Genomic DNA, 17,175 nt, shown 5'->3' on the forward strand with positions numbered 1-17,175 from the left:
GCGGAGCCAATTAATTTAATTAATTTATTTTTGAGACAGAGTCACTTTCTGTCACCCAGGCTGGAGTGCGGTGGCATGATCTTGACTCACTGCAACCTTCGCCTCCCGGGTTCAAGTGATTCTTCTGCCTCAGCCTCCCAAGTAGCTGGGATTTCAGGCTCCTGCCACCATGCCTGGCTAATTTTGTATTTTTAGTAGAGATGGGGTTTCACTATTTGGCTAGGCTAGTCTCGAACTCCTGGCCTCAAGTGATCCACCCACCTCGGCCTCCCAAAATGCTAGGATTACTGGAGTGAGTCACCGTGCCTGGCCTGCAGCTAATTAAATTTTTAATTGGAAGTCTGTTTATAAAATACATAAAACTATGTTTTGTAAATCTATGCTAGGATTAATCTGTTATTTTTAGAAATAGAAGCAAAAACTTTATTTGGAATGCTGATTATGTACCTTTTAATACTCCAAATTTCATCAGGTTTTTTTTGGGAATGGTTTTTAAAAAAATACATTCTAAGCATTTTAGGAATCTGCTTTTGTAGTAACGTTATGTAATGTTCAGAGTAATGTTATGAACTGCTTGCTTATGTGTGTAAAGACAGCAGAATATATGTAACTATTTACACTTTATTTTTCCTAGAAAGTGAAATGGAAGATTCTTTAGCTACCTCTTTGTCATCGTCAGCTTCCAGTAGTTCTGAGGAAAGCAAAGAGAGTTCAAGAGCTCGTGAATCCTCCTCACGTAGTGGGCTATCTAGAAGCAGCAATCTCAGGGTAACCAGAACTAGAGCTGCTCAAAGAAAAACTGGTAAGAGACTCAGTAATACTTTTGTGGGATGTATATCAAAAGAATCCAAAAGTTATAAATTGAATAGATTCTTGATTTAATGCATCTACATAAGATTAAGTTAATGTCCTTTATGTTCTTTAGATTTAGGAAGGAAATGAATTTTGGCATTAAAAAGTGAAGAAAAGGCTGGGTGTGGTGGCTCAACGCCTGTAATCCCAGCACTTTGGGAGGCCAAGGTGGGCGGATCACCTGAGGTCAGGAGTTTGAGACCAGCCTAGCCTGGCCACCATGGTGAAACCGTGTCTCTAGTAAAAATACAAAAAATTAGCCAGGCATGGTGACTGGTGCCTGTAATCCCAGCTACTCGGGAGGCTGAGGCAGGATTTGCACCCGGGAGGCAGTGAGCCAAAATCACACCATTGCACTCCAGCCTGGGCAACAAGAGCGAAACTTCGTCTCCTCCCTGCCTCCCCCAAAAGTGAAGAAAATCATTAAAATAATAGTCATTTAAAAATGTTGAAATAAGGAAAATCTTTTAAATCTTATTGTTAACCTTATTTCTAGGTCCTGTTTCATTAGAAAATGGATGTGGCAGAAAAGCCACTCGAAAGAGAGTCTATTTAAGTGATTCTGATAACAATTCATTGGAGACTGGTGAAATTCTAAAAGCCAGAGCTGGAAATAACCGAAAGGTCTTACGGAAGTGTGCTGCTGTAGCTGCCAATAAGATAAAGCTAATGAGTGATGTAGAAGAGAATTCTAGCTCTGAAAGTGTCTGTTCTGGTCGGAAGCTGCCTCACCGCAATGCTTCTGCTGTAGCTAGAAAAAAGCTATTACATAATTCTGAAGATGAACAGAGCTTAAAGTCTGAAATTGAAGAAGAGGAGCTAAAAGATGACAATCAACCATTACCAGTGTTCAATTCTCACACTGTCCAGAGTAATGTTGATGAATCTGAAAACAGAGATTCAGAGTCAGAAAGTGATTTGCGGGTAGCCCGGAAAAATTGGCATGCTAATGGTTACAAGTCCCATACTCCAGCACCTTCAAAAACGAAATTTCTTAAAATAGAGTCTTCTGAGGAAGACTCTAAAAGTCATGATTCAGATCATGCATGTAACAGAACTGCTGGCCCATCAACGTCTGTGCAGAAACTTAAGGCAGAGAGCATCTCAGAGGAAGCAGATTCTGAACCAGGAAGATCTGGTGGTAGGAAATACAATACATTTCACAAAACTGCGAGTTTCTTTAAAAAAGCAAAGATTTTGAGTGATTCGGAAGATTCTGAATCTGAGGAGCAAGATAGAGAAGATGGGAAATGTCATAAAATGGAAATGAACCCAATTTCAGGAAATCTGAACTGTGATCCTATTGCTGTGTCCCAGCGTTCCTCAGATCATGGAACTGAAACTGATTTAGATTCAGATGATGACAAAAAAGAAAAACCAAACAGTTTTATGAAAGGTAATTCAAAACACGTATCTTTGTTCACTGATTTACTCTCACCATCCTTTTACTCTTACACACACCGATTTTTTCCCCCCCCTGAAAAATTTTCCCTTGAAACTTTTTTCCCTTTGCTGTTTCTTTCCCTCCCATGCATTCTGTGTTAGCCTTTTCTGTTCATCCTTTATATTCTTACATGCATGCGTAACTTTTTATTGAGTATAGTTTTATTCACCTAACAGGCAATCTTGGCCTTAAGAACTATGCCTATTAAAGATTTCACTTCTTGTATTGATGATGGGGATACATTATATTAGAGATGAGCTTGACTAAAGCAGAGAGGGGCACATTTATAAGCTGTGGTGTTGACAGCTTAAGCAGTAGACAAAAAGGGTAGGACTATTTAAAAGGGATGTTAGTAATGGCAAATAAGACAGTTACTGAGCTGTTTCTATTAGGAAGTTTTTCTAAATGCTTTCCATTAATAAGCAGTTTAGTCTACATTTCTTTTATGAAGTAGGTATGTACTAGCATTCATTTTACAGGTAGTAACTGGAGCACAAAGTGGTGAAATAACTTGCTAAATTCAGATTGTACTCCTGGTACATGGGGATTGATTAAAAAAAATACTATAGAGCAGAGGACAGCTAAAACTAAGATGAAAAGTATTTGTGTGATTGGAGCTTGCAGAGTTATGGGGAGTTTCAGAGAGGCTAAGTGTTAAGTGATTAGTTTGCATATGCTAGTGCTATGGTAAATAGAGTTTAGTTGTATTCATGTTAATATTATAGTGTCAAGATCATGGGATGTTATTGATGAGAATGTGTTGAATTTGTAAATGGTGCTGAGGATGAAAAAGTTACTGCTTTAAAGTACAGTCATGTGCTGCATAACAGTGGTGGTCTCATAAGATTATAATGAAGGTGAAAAATTTCTGTTGCTTAGTGAAGTCATCATAGCTGTCCTCTAGTCCTAGTGTAGTGCATTACCTTTTCTGTTTGGATACATACACACATACTTTCCATTGTGTAACAACTGCCTGCAGCATTCAGAACAGTAGCATGTCGTAGAAGTTTGTAGCCTAGGAGTAACAGGCTATACCATATAACCTAGGTGTGTAGTAGGCTGTACCATAAGTTTGTGTAAGCACACTCTGATGTTTGCTTAAGACGAAATAGCCTAACGATGCATTTCTCAGAACGTATCCTTGCTGTTGAGCAACATATGACTATACTAAGAAGTGTGTACCATTCCATTCACTGCGATACCCCCTTCAAATTAATATGAATTCTGAATTTGTTTTTAATACTGAACATATAATTCCTTTAGACTTAATTACTTACAAAAGATTAATAGAAATCTACTCTTTAACTTTTAGATTCTACATCACAAGACAGTGGACAAAGCAGAAAACTTTCCAGGAAAAGGGTCTGTTCCAGTGACTCAGACAGTAGTTTACAGGTAGCTAAGAAGTCATCAAAAGCCAGAACAGGTCTCCTAAGGATTACTCGAAGATGTGCAGCTACGGCTGCCAGTAAGATCAAGCTCATGAGTGATGTAGAAGATGTCAGTTTAGAAAATGTGCACACTAGAAGCAAAAATGGAAGGAAAAAACCTGTCCATCTTGCTTGTACTACAGCTAAGAAGAAACTGAGTGATTGTGAAGGAAGTGTACATTGTGAAGTGCCAAGTGAACAGTATGCCTGTGAAGGCAAGCCACCTGATCCTGACTCCGAACTTAGTACAAAAGTGCTTAGTCAGGCTCTAAATGGAGACTCAGACTCTGAAGATACGTTGAATTCAGAACAGAAGCACAGGCATACCAATATTCACAAAATAGATGCACCTTCTAAAAGAAAAAGTTCCTCTGTAGCATCTTCAGGAGAAGATTCAAAAAGTCATATTCCAGGGAGTGAGACTGATAGGACATTTTCTTCAGAGTCAGCTTTGGCACAAAAAGCTACTGCAGAGAATAATTTTGAAGTGGAACTGAATTATGGGCTGCGCAGGTGGAATGGCAGAAGACTCAGGACCTATGGAAAGGCTCCTTTCAGTAAGACAAAAGTGATTCATGATTCACAGGAAGCAGCAGAGAAGGAAGTAAAAAGGAAAAGATCGCATCCTGAATTGGAAAATGTGAAACTCTCTGAAACAACTGGGAATTCAAAGTGTAGACCTGATACTAGTTCCAAATCATCAGATTTGGGATCTGTAACTGAATCAGATATTGACTGTACCGATAATACAAAAACCAAAAGGAGGAAAATGAAAGGAAAAGCAAAAGTAGTTAGAAAAGGTAAAACTTTTACAGCTAACATATCTAAAACTGTGAGACGTCAGAGACAAAGCAAACGCCCTAGGTTAAGTGTGGATGATAATGACTGGGAGGATTTGGACTATGCAAAATCTAAAAGAGTTCTTCGACGTTCAAAAATAAAAACGAGAAATCAGGGTAGAAGGACTGTGAGATACCATGATGGGGATGATGATAGAAGCTTAGAAAATGTGTTAGATTTCAATGGTTGCACCTTATGACCTTGAGGGAAAGCCAGTTCATTTAAGAGGAAATGGACTGGAATTTATGGTGAAAGCTGGCTGTTAAAATTATTTTTTTGTCTTACAATTCAGGGAATATATTTATATTTTTCTATGAAAAGTTATGAATGTGACTAAATCATGACTGTTATTTTTATTTGCACTTGCTGGTCTTTGTAGCAGCATTCAGCACAGGTGCCAAAATATGCTTCATTTTGGGGGCAGATCTATTTTGACAGTATTTGACTACATATAGCAAGAGTTTGAAATATGTTAAACACTAGACATCCTGGTTATCAAAACCAATGAGCATTACTTTCATGGCAGCAAGTGTCATGCAGTTATTTTCTGAATTTGTCAAAGAGGCAGTAGTTTCTAACCCCTGTTCTTAGTAGTTATAACAATTTCACAATATGTTTACAGATTCTTCATAAATACATGCATACTGACACTATAATCATGGGAGGTATAACCATGATTAGTAGGCAAGGTACCTACCACTTTTTTTTCTTTGCCTGGCTACTTGAGTAGAATGCATTATACCAGATCTGGTCATTTTCATTGAAATGGTTTCTAATTTTCTTTCCAAGTGCTGTTGGGTTTTTTTCTTTTTAAGGAAAACGTGATCACTTTTATGTTATAAACTTGAATTTATAAAGTGCTAGTAAATTATTTTAAATGATTTGAGTGCATGTTTTAAACCTCTTAAGACCAGAGCATAGTCATAGCATTTTCTTTTAAATTGTGCACTAACAAAATGCTATATAATTTGTCTTCTGTCCAAGATCTCCTGGTTTCCATTGTAAGGGATTTAACCAAAATCTTGCTCTTCCATAATCTTACTCTGTGAAATAGAGGAATTTGTGTGCCTTAGATTTAGAAGTGTGTTCTTTAATAGAGTGTACAGGGCTAAAAGAGTATTTAAGTTAATATGTAGGTTTCCCCCATCTGTACTGCAATTGTAGAGTTGAGTTTTGTTAGAGTACAATTGCAAATCTTATCTATATAGGAAAATAGTTAAATGTCATTCTGCATCTCTTTGTTTTAGTTTACTGCTTCCATGTGCAATCCTAAGCATTCTTTGCTGGGGCAACTAAATATGTCTTTATTAGTGACTTCTAGTCCAAATGTAAGAAATGTTTCGTGGGAAAATAATTTTATAATCCATTTAAAGTGAAACTTTATCACACAAATAGTACACTTATTTTCTAACCAAATACTTGATAGGTTATGCTACTCCAGTGTAGGTGGCCACTCCTAACTTGTTTGTGCCTGAAGATGGACTTGATTCAAATGGTTTACATATTTAGTGGGTAAGGGATATGTTACAGTACCCCACCTGTAAGTTATTTATTAGCCCTAGTTGTGTTTAGTTTCAGACAAAATTAACCCTTTTCTCCTGTGTATCTTTGAAATGGCAGGTAAGGTGAAGCATCAGACTGGTATCAATGTTAGACAGTGTTATTTATTAGCCCTAATTGTGTTTGGTTTCAGACAAAGTTAACCTTTTCTCCTGTGTATCTTTGAAGTGGCAGATAAGATGAAGCATCAGACTGGTATTAATGTTAGAGAATGTTCTGAAGTGTTCCTATTTGTAGTTATCTATTCCACTTAACATAGTAGGAGGTACATTTTCTTTCTACTCTGATGCACGGGGAAGGATGTATTTGGACATTATCAACTGAGATAGGTGGGAAACCTACCTCTCATTTGTGGCTTAGAGAGCTATCACCATTTCAGAACTATGATGCTTTTCTTCTCAGAGCTTGTGTTAAGTATACAGTAAACAGACGGATTCATGGTAGTTGTCCTTGACTAAGACTGAAAGGACTAATGGGATGCCTTTTACTCCCCTAATTTTAAGAGCTGGCGATAGATGTCAAATCCATTAATTTATTTAAACTCTCCTTAACCTTCTCTGTTTTATAACCTTCTCTGTTTTATAATCTGTTCTCAGGTTTATAACTCCATGTTTACCATCATTTGCAAAAAGATACCAAAAAAATCCATAAATATGGAATACATTAATAAGTACATTCATTCTTTTGGTAAAATGATATTTTGACAGTTTAGGCTTCGTTAATAGAACTGTTCTCATTCTTTGGATTGCATTAATTATTGGTCATTGACTGGTCATCCAATTACTATTTTTTCTTTCAGTCCAAAATAGACCCTTGCATACAGAAATGGTATTTTGGTTTTTAATCAGATTTGGTTTCATCAGAAGCAAGAATGAACCTGATGTCTTTAAAAGCATAGCTGACAATGGTAGCTTCTCAAGTTATGAAATAAAACTAAGAGATAATGGAGAAAATAATTTTTATGGGTTTTTTTGGTTATGGTGCTATTCCTAAGGTTAACTTTGAATATGTGACACACACACTCCTAAGTACCTTTAAGGAAAATTAATAAATCATTAATAGTTAAAAATGTTTACATTGAGCACTAGAACATGTTTGGCTTTTTTTCTACGTTATGCAAAATGCCCAGGGATTTAATGCACAGGTGTACTTTATTATTTAGAGTCAGTTTGTAGTATTCTTGAGAAAAAGATAAAAGGGTTATAATTTGACTGTGAACTGATCCAGAAATAAGTGCTGTACTTTTCCACTGCACTTGAAGTTCAGCTAATGGTGTATGTGAAAAAAACAAAAACTACTTTGGTTGTGTATGTCCAAAGTCCTATGGTTTTATTCATTTATGGTTTTAAAGGCTTTGAGGTACTCAGATTTGATTTTTGCTTTCTTGGAAAGACTCACTTTACCAAGCATATAAAGGAAAAATGATTTCAAACATTCACGAGATAGATAAGTGTTAACAAAGCTTTCTTTTTTCGTGTCCTCCTTATTTAAAATGGTATACTTACAATGTGAAGTAACTTAGGAATAAAAGGAAAAGTTTATCCCATATTCAAATAATTCCTAAGATCGGCCTCCCTTTTTGTAAGTGGCAAATATCTGATTAAATCATTTCTCAGTTTATTAATCCTTGGAAAGAATGATATAGCAGTTACTCACAGCTTGTAAATTACAACAGAAAGGTTCCTTTCAAATAGTAGAGTTGCACCTAAAGAGGAAATTGGGTTTATAAGAAAATGAAGGCAAAGAACTTAAGATTTAAGAAAAAGCACTTCAAAACAGAAGGGCAAATGGAAAAGGAGGATATAAAATAAACCAATAAAAATACCATCTGAGGGTGTTACTGTCCAAAAGTAAAGAATAAGATGCATTACTAAGCCCTTTGCACTTGTTAGGACCTCGTAAGTAAAAATTATTAGAATAATAAGAGGTGCATACTACATTCCCTCTGTCTTCTAGACTTTTTGTAGAAGAATCAGAAAACAATTTACTAACCTCCCTGTTTGATATTAAAAACTAAATAGGAAGAATTTAAATATTTTCTGTCAGTACAAGTTGAACTTGATTGTGCCAACTGAAACCCCAGAGGTTTGTATATCAGTAGAATGCAAGAACATCATTAAAGGTGCTTACAGTCTTTTTTGTTTTCCTTTCCGCTCCATTGTATCAATTTTTTGAGTAACTTTTAAATGGCTAGAAAATGGTCTTTTTGCTTTGCCCTTTTATAGCTGAAATAACCAGCTCCATTCTTTTTCATGAATAGTAAGTTGATATATTTATCAGGTATCTTGCAGTTGTCACCAAATACTGTAGTTTTCCGATGTTGTATGGAAATAATAGTTCAATTATTCTAATGTGATGGAGTGCAACAAGTCATTGTAGAACTTTTCACCTGTTAATGTTGAAGTTATACCTCTGAACTTCTGCCATGGATATCAAGGAAATAATAAAGCAGAAACCCTAAGAAATTTGCAACTTAACAGTTTGAGACTGTCTATTATCCTAGTATTTGGGAAGAGAAGGAATGAATTTGTCAAAACTAGGTGACAAAATAGAGCATTGTGGGAAAAATTGATTCCAACTAGATTAGCAAATGTTAATCCCTAGCTCAAATTGTGAATACTAAGGATTGATAAGTAAACTATGTAATGCTAAGGGCTGTGTTGTCTTTTCTTAGATTTTAAGTTTTAAAGGCTGTTAAATTACAGAGATGTTGCCTAAGGATACATGAGGATTCTCAAAAGTAAGAGATTTTTACCCTTTTCATAATCTGCCTAGCTGGATCCTAATATATTATTAAATTGGTAGAAAAGTATCAAGATTTTAAATTGATGTCTGCTCAAGAATTGCTTTTCTAGATTTGATGGAGGGAGGGGGAGAGTCACATCATTTGGATTCTACAAATCTGCAGGCTCTATCTTTGGCAACAGGTAAATAACTAGACTATACATCTGTTTCTCAAGTATGGCAAGACCAATAGTTTGAATTTAATTATCAATGCTGTGGTATACTTTCTGGTCATATTTTAGTTATGTCAATTTTAAGGTAAGTTTTTTCATTTATTAAAGCCTTTAAATGAGATTTTAGACTGCCAAAGAGAAGAGGCAGTCCAGTTGACCTAATTGAAATGAGATGACCAGTATATAGCGCCTAGATGGACTACAGCAGCTCTACCTCTTTGTTTTATAAGGTAAATCATTTTAAAAATTACCTTTTTTGGGCCGGGCGTGGTGGCTCACACCTGTAATCCCAGCACTTTGGGAGGCCGAGGTGGGCGGATCACGAGGTCAGGAGATTGAGACCATCCTGGCAAATACAGTGAAACCCCGTGTCTATTAAAATACAAAAAAAATTAGCCGGGCATGGTGGCAGGCGCCTGTAGTCCCAGCTACTCGGGAGGCTGAGGCAGAAGAATGGCGTGAACCTGGGAGGCGGAGCTTGCAGCGAGCCAAGGTGGTGCCACTGTACTCCAGCCTGGGCAACAGAGCGAGACTCCATCCTTTTTTGATCAGTGGTTAAAAGTTAAAGGGATCTTTAATTTTTAATATATTCAAGTTAATTTTCTAAGTGTGAAATCAGTCCTTGGACTGCAACTATATATTCACCTACAAAATTCCAATCATAAAATTACAGAAGCCTGTCAAGCAGATCTTTAGTTTTCCACTCCACATAAGATCGTTAATGTTCTAAATTAATCAATTCATTTAGATGAATAGATTTTTTGTCAGTTCCTAAACAGAGTATAATAAAGTTAGCATTTTCATCTTAAGCAAAAGGGTTAAAAAACAAAAAGCACTACTCCAAGCCAAATACATTCTAGCTGGTGAATTGCAGACTTGTCCCAAGTGGTTCCCCAACCTCTTTTCCACTGGTAATTTCTTTTCATGCAGGCAGAACATAGGGTGCGAGGGCTGCGAGTTTTACCTATGAGCTTGGATAGCGGAACTCCAGCGAGTCAGGAGCCCTGCTGGAAAATGGGTTTGCCACTGGATTGTCTGTGGCCTGGTTTCTTTCCAGTACTACAGTAATAGGGTAGATTGAAAACAAGTATTTACTTCTGATTCTGCCTACATTTACTGTGAAATGCTCTTCAAGTATCACTTCTAAAAAGCAAATTAAGCAGTTAAGTATAAGGTCCCTGAATTCATATTTCAAAATAAGGCTTTTATGAGATTTTTATTAAAAATTGCAATAGCTATCACAATTCTTTTGTAGAGTTTTTCTAGGGGTGAGAGAAAACTATTGTGATGAGCTAGATTAGTTGTAGTTCCAGAATAAAAACAAAAATTCAGGGTTGTGTGGTGCCCATCATTGAGTAAACTGAACCCTAAAAATAAAGAAGCTAGTGAACTAGTTTATGGAATTACTTCTGTCGGTCTCTTGACCTGATACTGCCCTACTGCAGTGTTACCAGCTCCCCCCAGAAAATGGAACTGTTTAAAAACACAGCAAGTTACAGAAACCATTTTATTCTACAGCCATTGGGATACTTCAGCTTATGGGATGTTTTTGGAAACTTCTGCTTTGGGAGGCATGAAGATCATTGATAAATGTTACTTGCTTTCTGAGTTTTGGGGTCATTTCATTGCTTATCAATGAAGGGCAGACACAGGAGAGAATATCTCAAGTCTTTTCTGATAAAAGGCTTGCCTGAGGGAGCTTATAACGTGCACCTAGGGGGTTTACCCACTATGTAGATTTGCTTTATCCACAACCACAGCAACCGATCATGTCAAGATTCTAGGAGCTTAAGAAAGAGGCTAGTATGTTTTCATTTTGAGTCAGATATTCTTTTCTCATTCTCAAATCTGTTTTAAATGCTCCAATTTAAAAAATGCCAATGAAAATTCTGTAATGCTTTTGTAGTAGTCGTGCAGTTTACTTTCAATTCAGGAAAACAGTTTTGCATGATGAAATATTGTGCAGAATCTGTAAGGTAGCTTAATTTAAAGTCTAATTAGAATATGATTAATCCTTAAAATTTAGGAACTAGAGATTGTGTTGAGTCAGAACTGTTATGTTTGTATCCAGGTTTCTATTTACCACAGACACCATCTTAGAATACACACATATCTGTGAGTTATAATTTAAAGTGGTCATCCAGGTAGATGATCATGGAGTGCTACTACAGATGTAAATTTTTACACTACTGATGTGTTCTTGTCATACCCAAATAGGGAATCACTTCCAGGAAAACAACAGTCCTTAAGCACTCAATGACTTTCTGAACACGTGACTGAAACAAGACCATCTGAGACAGTAGGACTGGTGGGATTCTACTGACTTTTTAGTATCACATGGCACTATCACAAATGTATTGTTAGAGCAGCAGCATCCAGAGTTCTTAAGCTCGTACCCTAACACACAAATTTGACTTCTAACCCTGAAATATCCTATATATATTTCTAAAACTGTAGTTTTCTTGAGAATAAAGCACTTTATAATTTACTCAGTTTTCAGTAATAAAATTAACACTGACTTAAAAGTATGTATTTAAAAAAATTCTCCACACTTTTCTGTCTCCCTCAGATTGTTTTTATCCTTATTCTATGAAATTCCTGTTTTGTTGTCTGAGATTCAGCTTTATCAATTTAGAGTTGCTGTGTACAATGTAATTCATAAATTCTCCCTCCTTTGGGCATAGTTATTAAAGTTCAAATTTCCTTAAAAAGTACTTTAAAAAAACCTGACTTTAGGTTTTTTTCCTGCAGAATCTTAACTTTTCCATTATTCCGGATGACAAATAAACATTTATTAAAATGTCTTACAATTAGTATTTACTAGGTTCCTAAATCGTCAGTATAGGTACTTTGATCACACATCAAAATGGAATTTCTGCAACTTAAAGCATTTTGTTACAAATAAATTTTTAGTTGAAATATAATTTTAGCTACTATTTGGATGAGTAGGTTGTTGAGAATGAACCAGTTATTTTTATTTTTTCAAAATGCAAATGGTGCAGCTAGTTGATAATAGTATATTCTCATCCTACTATAAAGTGCAAATTTCACCTTAATTTTGCATGTTTTGAAATGTTTGTTTACCCTTTGTAGCACATTTATATGATTTTAGCATTTGCTAACATTGATTTAATGTGTTAAAGATTCATTTTGGATATAGGGTTGATTTGTTGGAGATACTAGTTCATAATTTTAAAATTCCCAAGAAAAGTGTCTTTGAAGTGGTAAACACACTACACTTTAAGCCACTTCTCTTCCCACAGAGCCCAACTGAAGGAGGTAAGGGCATGCTGCATGGGAGTAATGCCATGAAGAGCGTCTTACTCTGGTAAAATGCCATTCACAACGCCTGGAGACCAAACACTGAACAAAACATAATGCCCTTAGAAATAGAATTTCACTGGAAAAGCATGTGAATCACATAAGTTGGCAAAAGGAACTGATGTGTATGTGGTGGGGTTGGCTTTGAATAAAGTATATCCTAACCTATTCTGGGGAGAACACTTATCTTAGAGAAGTGTGAAATCAGTTTCATAGACTTATGGAAAAATCTGAAGTGCTTGCATTGTGAGGGCAGAGGCCTGCCTCATTAATCTGGCTGTATGAACATGTCCGTCCACAGAAGCAGTTTTTACCTGTACTCATCTGCCCTTTAGTCAGCTTAGTGACAGAAGGGCAAACATCTTCATAGAAGTTCAGAAGGTTGGCATTGGTAGTTTCGTTGCTACAGAATAATAGTGTTATTACTTGATAGTACCTGACTAAAAGAGCTCTCAATTTCTAGTACTTAGTAGTAAAAAGAATGTGGTGGAGTCCTCCAGAAGTCTAGTGTGGGTGTAGGATATCAACTGTAGTCATTTCAGTCATCTACAGCCTTACCGTTTGAATGCTAAGTGTCTGGAAACTTCAGGCAGGGTCCTACAAAACAAACTGCCATCAAGACTGGTGTGTACCATGAAGGCAGTTTTAGATAGTTTGTTCATGGCTGCAAGAAAAACGTAAAATTCAAAGGCCAGTGAACTTCAGATACATAAAAGGAGTATCACTTCTGTTCTAGAAGAGTAGTAATTAGACTTGTTTGTGAAATCTGAAAATTTGGCTTTGAGACACTGGTAACAATAAACATATCTGAGCTCTCCTAAGTTTGGTCAGCATGGAGTAGTAGGTCTGGCATCATGTGGCTGTGCACAGCTCCAGTGGGATTTCAAGCCCCCTCTAAAAACTGCCTTTGTCTGCATGAAGGACTTAACTCTCCAAAGTGTTTTTGTCTGGCAAATCCCTTCACAATTTTCAGCTCTCGTCTGAATGCTTCCTTAAAGGAAGCCTTCCTTGATCCCTTAGGCTAGGTTAGGTTTCTAGTCTGTGTTCTCATAGCACTCTGCACTTTTTAGTTCCTTTAAGCAACTCTACATATGTGTTATTTTTTAGAATTTTAATCCGAATCTCGTGTGTGTCACATACCTAGGTCAGAGAATACTGGAACAATGAAATTAAGATTTAGTAATTCAAATTATGTAAAATGCTCATATATATGTTTTTGGATTAGCAGCTTTATGATGCCAATGCTGAAGGAACTTTTCACCCCATTCTTACAAGTCTGCTACTGTTTTAAGTGACATCCTTAGAGTTGTAGATAAGCAAATGTAAGGTTATATCAATGCCGAGCCCTTAGTATCACATTTTAAAATTTATCATTTAGCAGTATGACTTTTAAATTTATTGTTTCCGAATGAGTGTTGTTGAGGAATGTTAGCAGTAGTAAAATCTTGTGTTACAAGATTTTTGCATTTACATGAACTTTCACTCATTTTTCAGAATTTGTTCCTAGAGACAGAAAACCCAATACAAAAGTGAGAACATGTATGCATAATCAGAAGGATGCAGTGCAGATGCCTAGTGAAACTCTGAAAGCAAAAATGGTACCTGAGAAAGTTCCCCGCAGATGTGCTACTGTTGCTGCAAATAAAATAAAGATAATGAGTAATCTAAAAGAAACGATCTCAGGACCAGAAAATGTCTGGATTAGGAAGAGTAGCAGAAAACTGCCCCATCGAAATGCTTCTGCTGCGGCTAAGAAAAAGTTACTGAATGTTTATAAAGAGGATGATACAACCATAAATTCTGAAAGTGAAAAAGAGCTAGAAGATATTAATAGAAAAGTGCTTTTTTTAAGGGGGTTCAGATCCTGGAAAGAAAATACACAATAGTGACTATGAGAATGTAGAAGTGCTATCTGAAAACAATTGGGCTACAAGTAAACTGGCAGTTACATTCTGCTCCCAGCTCTAAAATTACTCCCTTATTGGCATCTTCGGAGGAATTTTCTAAAAGCCATAATCCAGTGGGTTCCTTCCAGTCAGCTCTTGTACAGACACGTGCTCCAGGGAATTCTGAGGAGGAAATAGATTGCAGAGTCTGTAGGTGGAGAGGTGGAAAGAAAAGACAAATGGCCTGCTATAATTATGACTACTATTCCTTCCCAGAAAGCAAGGCCTTGAAGACATGATTCCTTAGAGGAAGAATATAGTGGGAAGTGTACAGGCTAGGAAGAACTTGGAGTGAACAAATTTCAAAATCTCAACCTGATGCTAATTTTAAGGGTTCTCCATTAGAGTGTAAAAATTAAGACCACGACAACTATGGTGTCATGAGGAAAAAAAATCAGGCACTTTTCCAAAGGAAGTGCTAATGGGCCTATTTGACTTCTGAGTGAAGCAAAAACTACCTAGATCCAGTCCCTATAATTCATATCCCCAAAGGTCAAAAACAAACTAGGAGGACCTGGGAATGTCAGCTGGAGATGTTGATTATTGAGTTCTGAGGTAGAGTGTTGGAAATAGGCAATTAGAGAAAGTCCATTGATGTCATTTTGTTTATAATATTGCAGTTCATACTGAATGACCACTTGATATGACTAATTCAGGGAATATATATTTTTATATGAAAGCTATGAATGTTACTATCACGGCTTTTCCTTATTTTTACTTTTATGTAGCAGCATTTACAGAAATGCCAAAAATGTGCCTCATTAAGAGGCAGGTCTTAGTTTAATCAGATAAAAATAAAATATATAGCTTAAGATCAAAACAGTCATATTTTTAGATACAGTGAAATCTTTTATGTTTCTCTACAGCACCTTAAAAATTAGAACTTGAATACTTTGAGTACTTATTACAGTCTCATCCCAACAAACTTTAATGGTAGCATGTTTGGCCTATTTCATCGTGGCCTCTGCTAGGATTAGAAAATCTGGTCGTGGTATAACAAGTGTATTTACAATAGGATTTAATTTGTTGTTAATATGTGTTTGTTGAAATTAAAATTGCCAGATTAAATGAATGTACTGTCACATCTTTTTAACATAGTAACGTGTTATTGGAAAAATTAAGTTGTTGAAAGTAAGTTGTTTTCCCACTTAAAAATATCTAAGTATATGATCTGCATGTGTAAATCTGAAAAACTAAATTACAGAAATCTAGGGTTTTCTATTTTTTAAGTCAAATGCATTTTTTTTTGTTGTTATACAGATGAACCAAGTGTCCAAAATACTTGAGAAATTTGTGGTTGCATGTCTGTTTTAAAAAAAGGCTTTTGTTTTTTAGCATAAGCCAGAATATTCTAACCTACTAAGTCTGTGTCCTTTGCTCCTTTTGTAGTATACTTTCATCTAAACTACTGATCCCCAGTATGTTGATGCACAGGTGAGAAGGGAAGAATTCCTAATAAACTGCTATTACTTTTAGGTGCATGGGTTTTGATTTTTGAGTTCTAATGAAATGCTTAAACTTCTTTCCAGTTCAAAATTTACTTAATTTACATTTCTTGAGTCTATTATGTCCTCAACAAATAACTATAAAATGAAGTACTTAACTCTCAGTGAAGACTATTTTATGCAAAGGTTTTTTTTTTTTTTTTTTTTTTGGCAATTTCAGTGTAACGAAAGAATTTAAGCTTTTAATTTATAATTTGCTGTGGTGGGGTTAATTTCTGTCAGTATTTGAGACTGTATTATCAGTCTTGCATAATGGAATCCTTTTTTGGCTAAGTATTTAATTCGAAGATATTTGCCTTTTTAAAAAGTGGCCTAACTTATTGTAACTGCATGAAATAAGCATTTGCTTAAAACTTAACATTGTAAAATTGTTCTCTCTGAAATGTGTGCAGAATTTAAATCATGGCCAAATATATTACTATTACTCTATTTACAGTAATTTGCTTTGCAGAAAATATTTCTTCATAATGGAACTGTGAAATCAAATTGAAGATCTTTACTGGTAAAAATGACAAATTAACAAAAGGACTAAGACAAGTGGTGCCCAAACAACCTTTTTATTCTGCAGTTCCATCATTATAATAGACCAATTAACCCAGGAGTCCTAATGTTTTAAAACATCATTTTGGTAATCTTGTTTATTCCATCTCACTAAGGATATCCAAAGTTTCCTAAGCTCTTACTGGCTAGCAATTTAGTCTTAATTTTATTGCTAAATGTTCAAATTTTGCTTCCAAACTCACACTTTTTTTTTTTTTTTTGCAGATGTGTAGATCTGCTAAACACTAATTTTATGTAAATGATTTTGTTGATCATTATTTTTCCACATCTTAAAATGTTTCTAGCAGCTTTGAGATTTTATCTCAACAGGCTCTCTCTGACCCCAAAGTAGTACTTACCTTTGTGACTACTGACAAAGTCACAACATGCAGGCGATGTCATGTATTTCCGTACAACTAAATCTAGGAAACAGTTTTTATTTTTCATTGCATTACTGCATATTTTCATTTTCATTTAAATTATGTCCCCTTTTTCTCTTGCTTGAAACAGTGCTCCTCGAACTTTGTCTTCCAGCACATTTGAAAGAGAACCAATTAATCACACATTTTGCTTAATTAAAGGCTATTTAAAAAGAAACATTTTGTATTAGAAAATGGCCAAGTTTAAAAAATACACTATTTTTTACATTCTCATAAAAATGTTTTTAAAATCGGCTTGACAATCATCAGCTTTTGAAATGTGAATACCTATTGCCAGAGTAAAAGTCTCATTTTTATACCACCACGAAGCGCTGTATTTCTTGCTGCCCTTGCGTCCGCC

General features: G+C 35.7%; 1 protein-coding gene and 1 long non-coding RNA gene across 7 annotated transcripts in view; one reads left to right on the top strand and one right to left on the bottom strand.

Moving 5' to 3' along the window:
- Positions 1-17,139, top strand: part of BRWD1 (bromodomain and WD repeat domain containing 1) — a 132,906-nt gene extending 115,767 nt beyond the window's left edge. For 3 of the 6 annotated variants that reach the window (XM_074034010.1, XM_005548684.5, XM_045389311.2), the window contains 4 exons: positions 635-802; positions 1,349-2,248; positions 3,609-4,526; positions 13,899-17,139. In XM_074034010.1, the coding sequence (XP_073890111.1) occupies positions 635-802; positions 1,349-2,248; positions 3,609-4,526; positions 13,899-14,290 (2,378 nt within the window). In that variant the 3' untranslated portion in view covers positions 14,291-17,139. Of the gene's footprint in view, positions 1-634; positions 803-1,348; positions 2,249-3,608; positions 4,527-13,898 lie in introns of those variants that run through there. The other 3 variants (XR_012431990.1, XR_012431991.1, XR_012431992.1) reach the window with 1 other exon arrangement.
- LOC135970007 (uncharacterized) overlaps positions 1-17,175 on the bottom strand; it is a 44,309-nt gene that overhangs the window by 26,918 nt on the left and 216 nt on the right. The gene's annotated exons all lie outside the window — the stretch shown is intronic.

This window comes from Macaca fascicularis, chromosome 3, assembly GCF_037993035.2.
Source record: "Macaca fascicularis isolate 582-1 chromosome 3, T2T-MFA8v1.1".
Classification (NCBI taxonomy): Eukaryota; Metazoa; Chordata; class Mammalia; order Primates; family Cercopithecidae; genus Macaca; species Macaca fascicularis.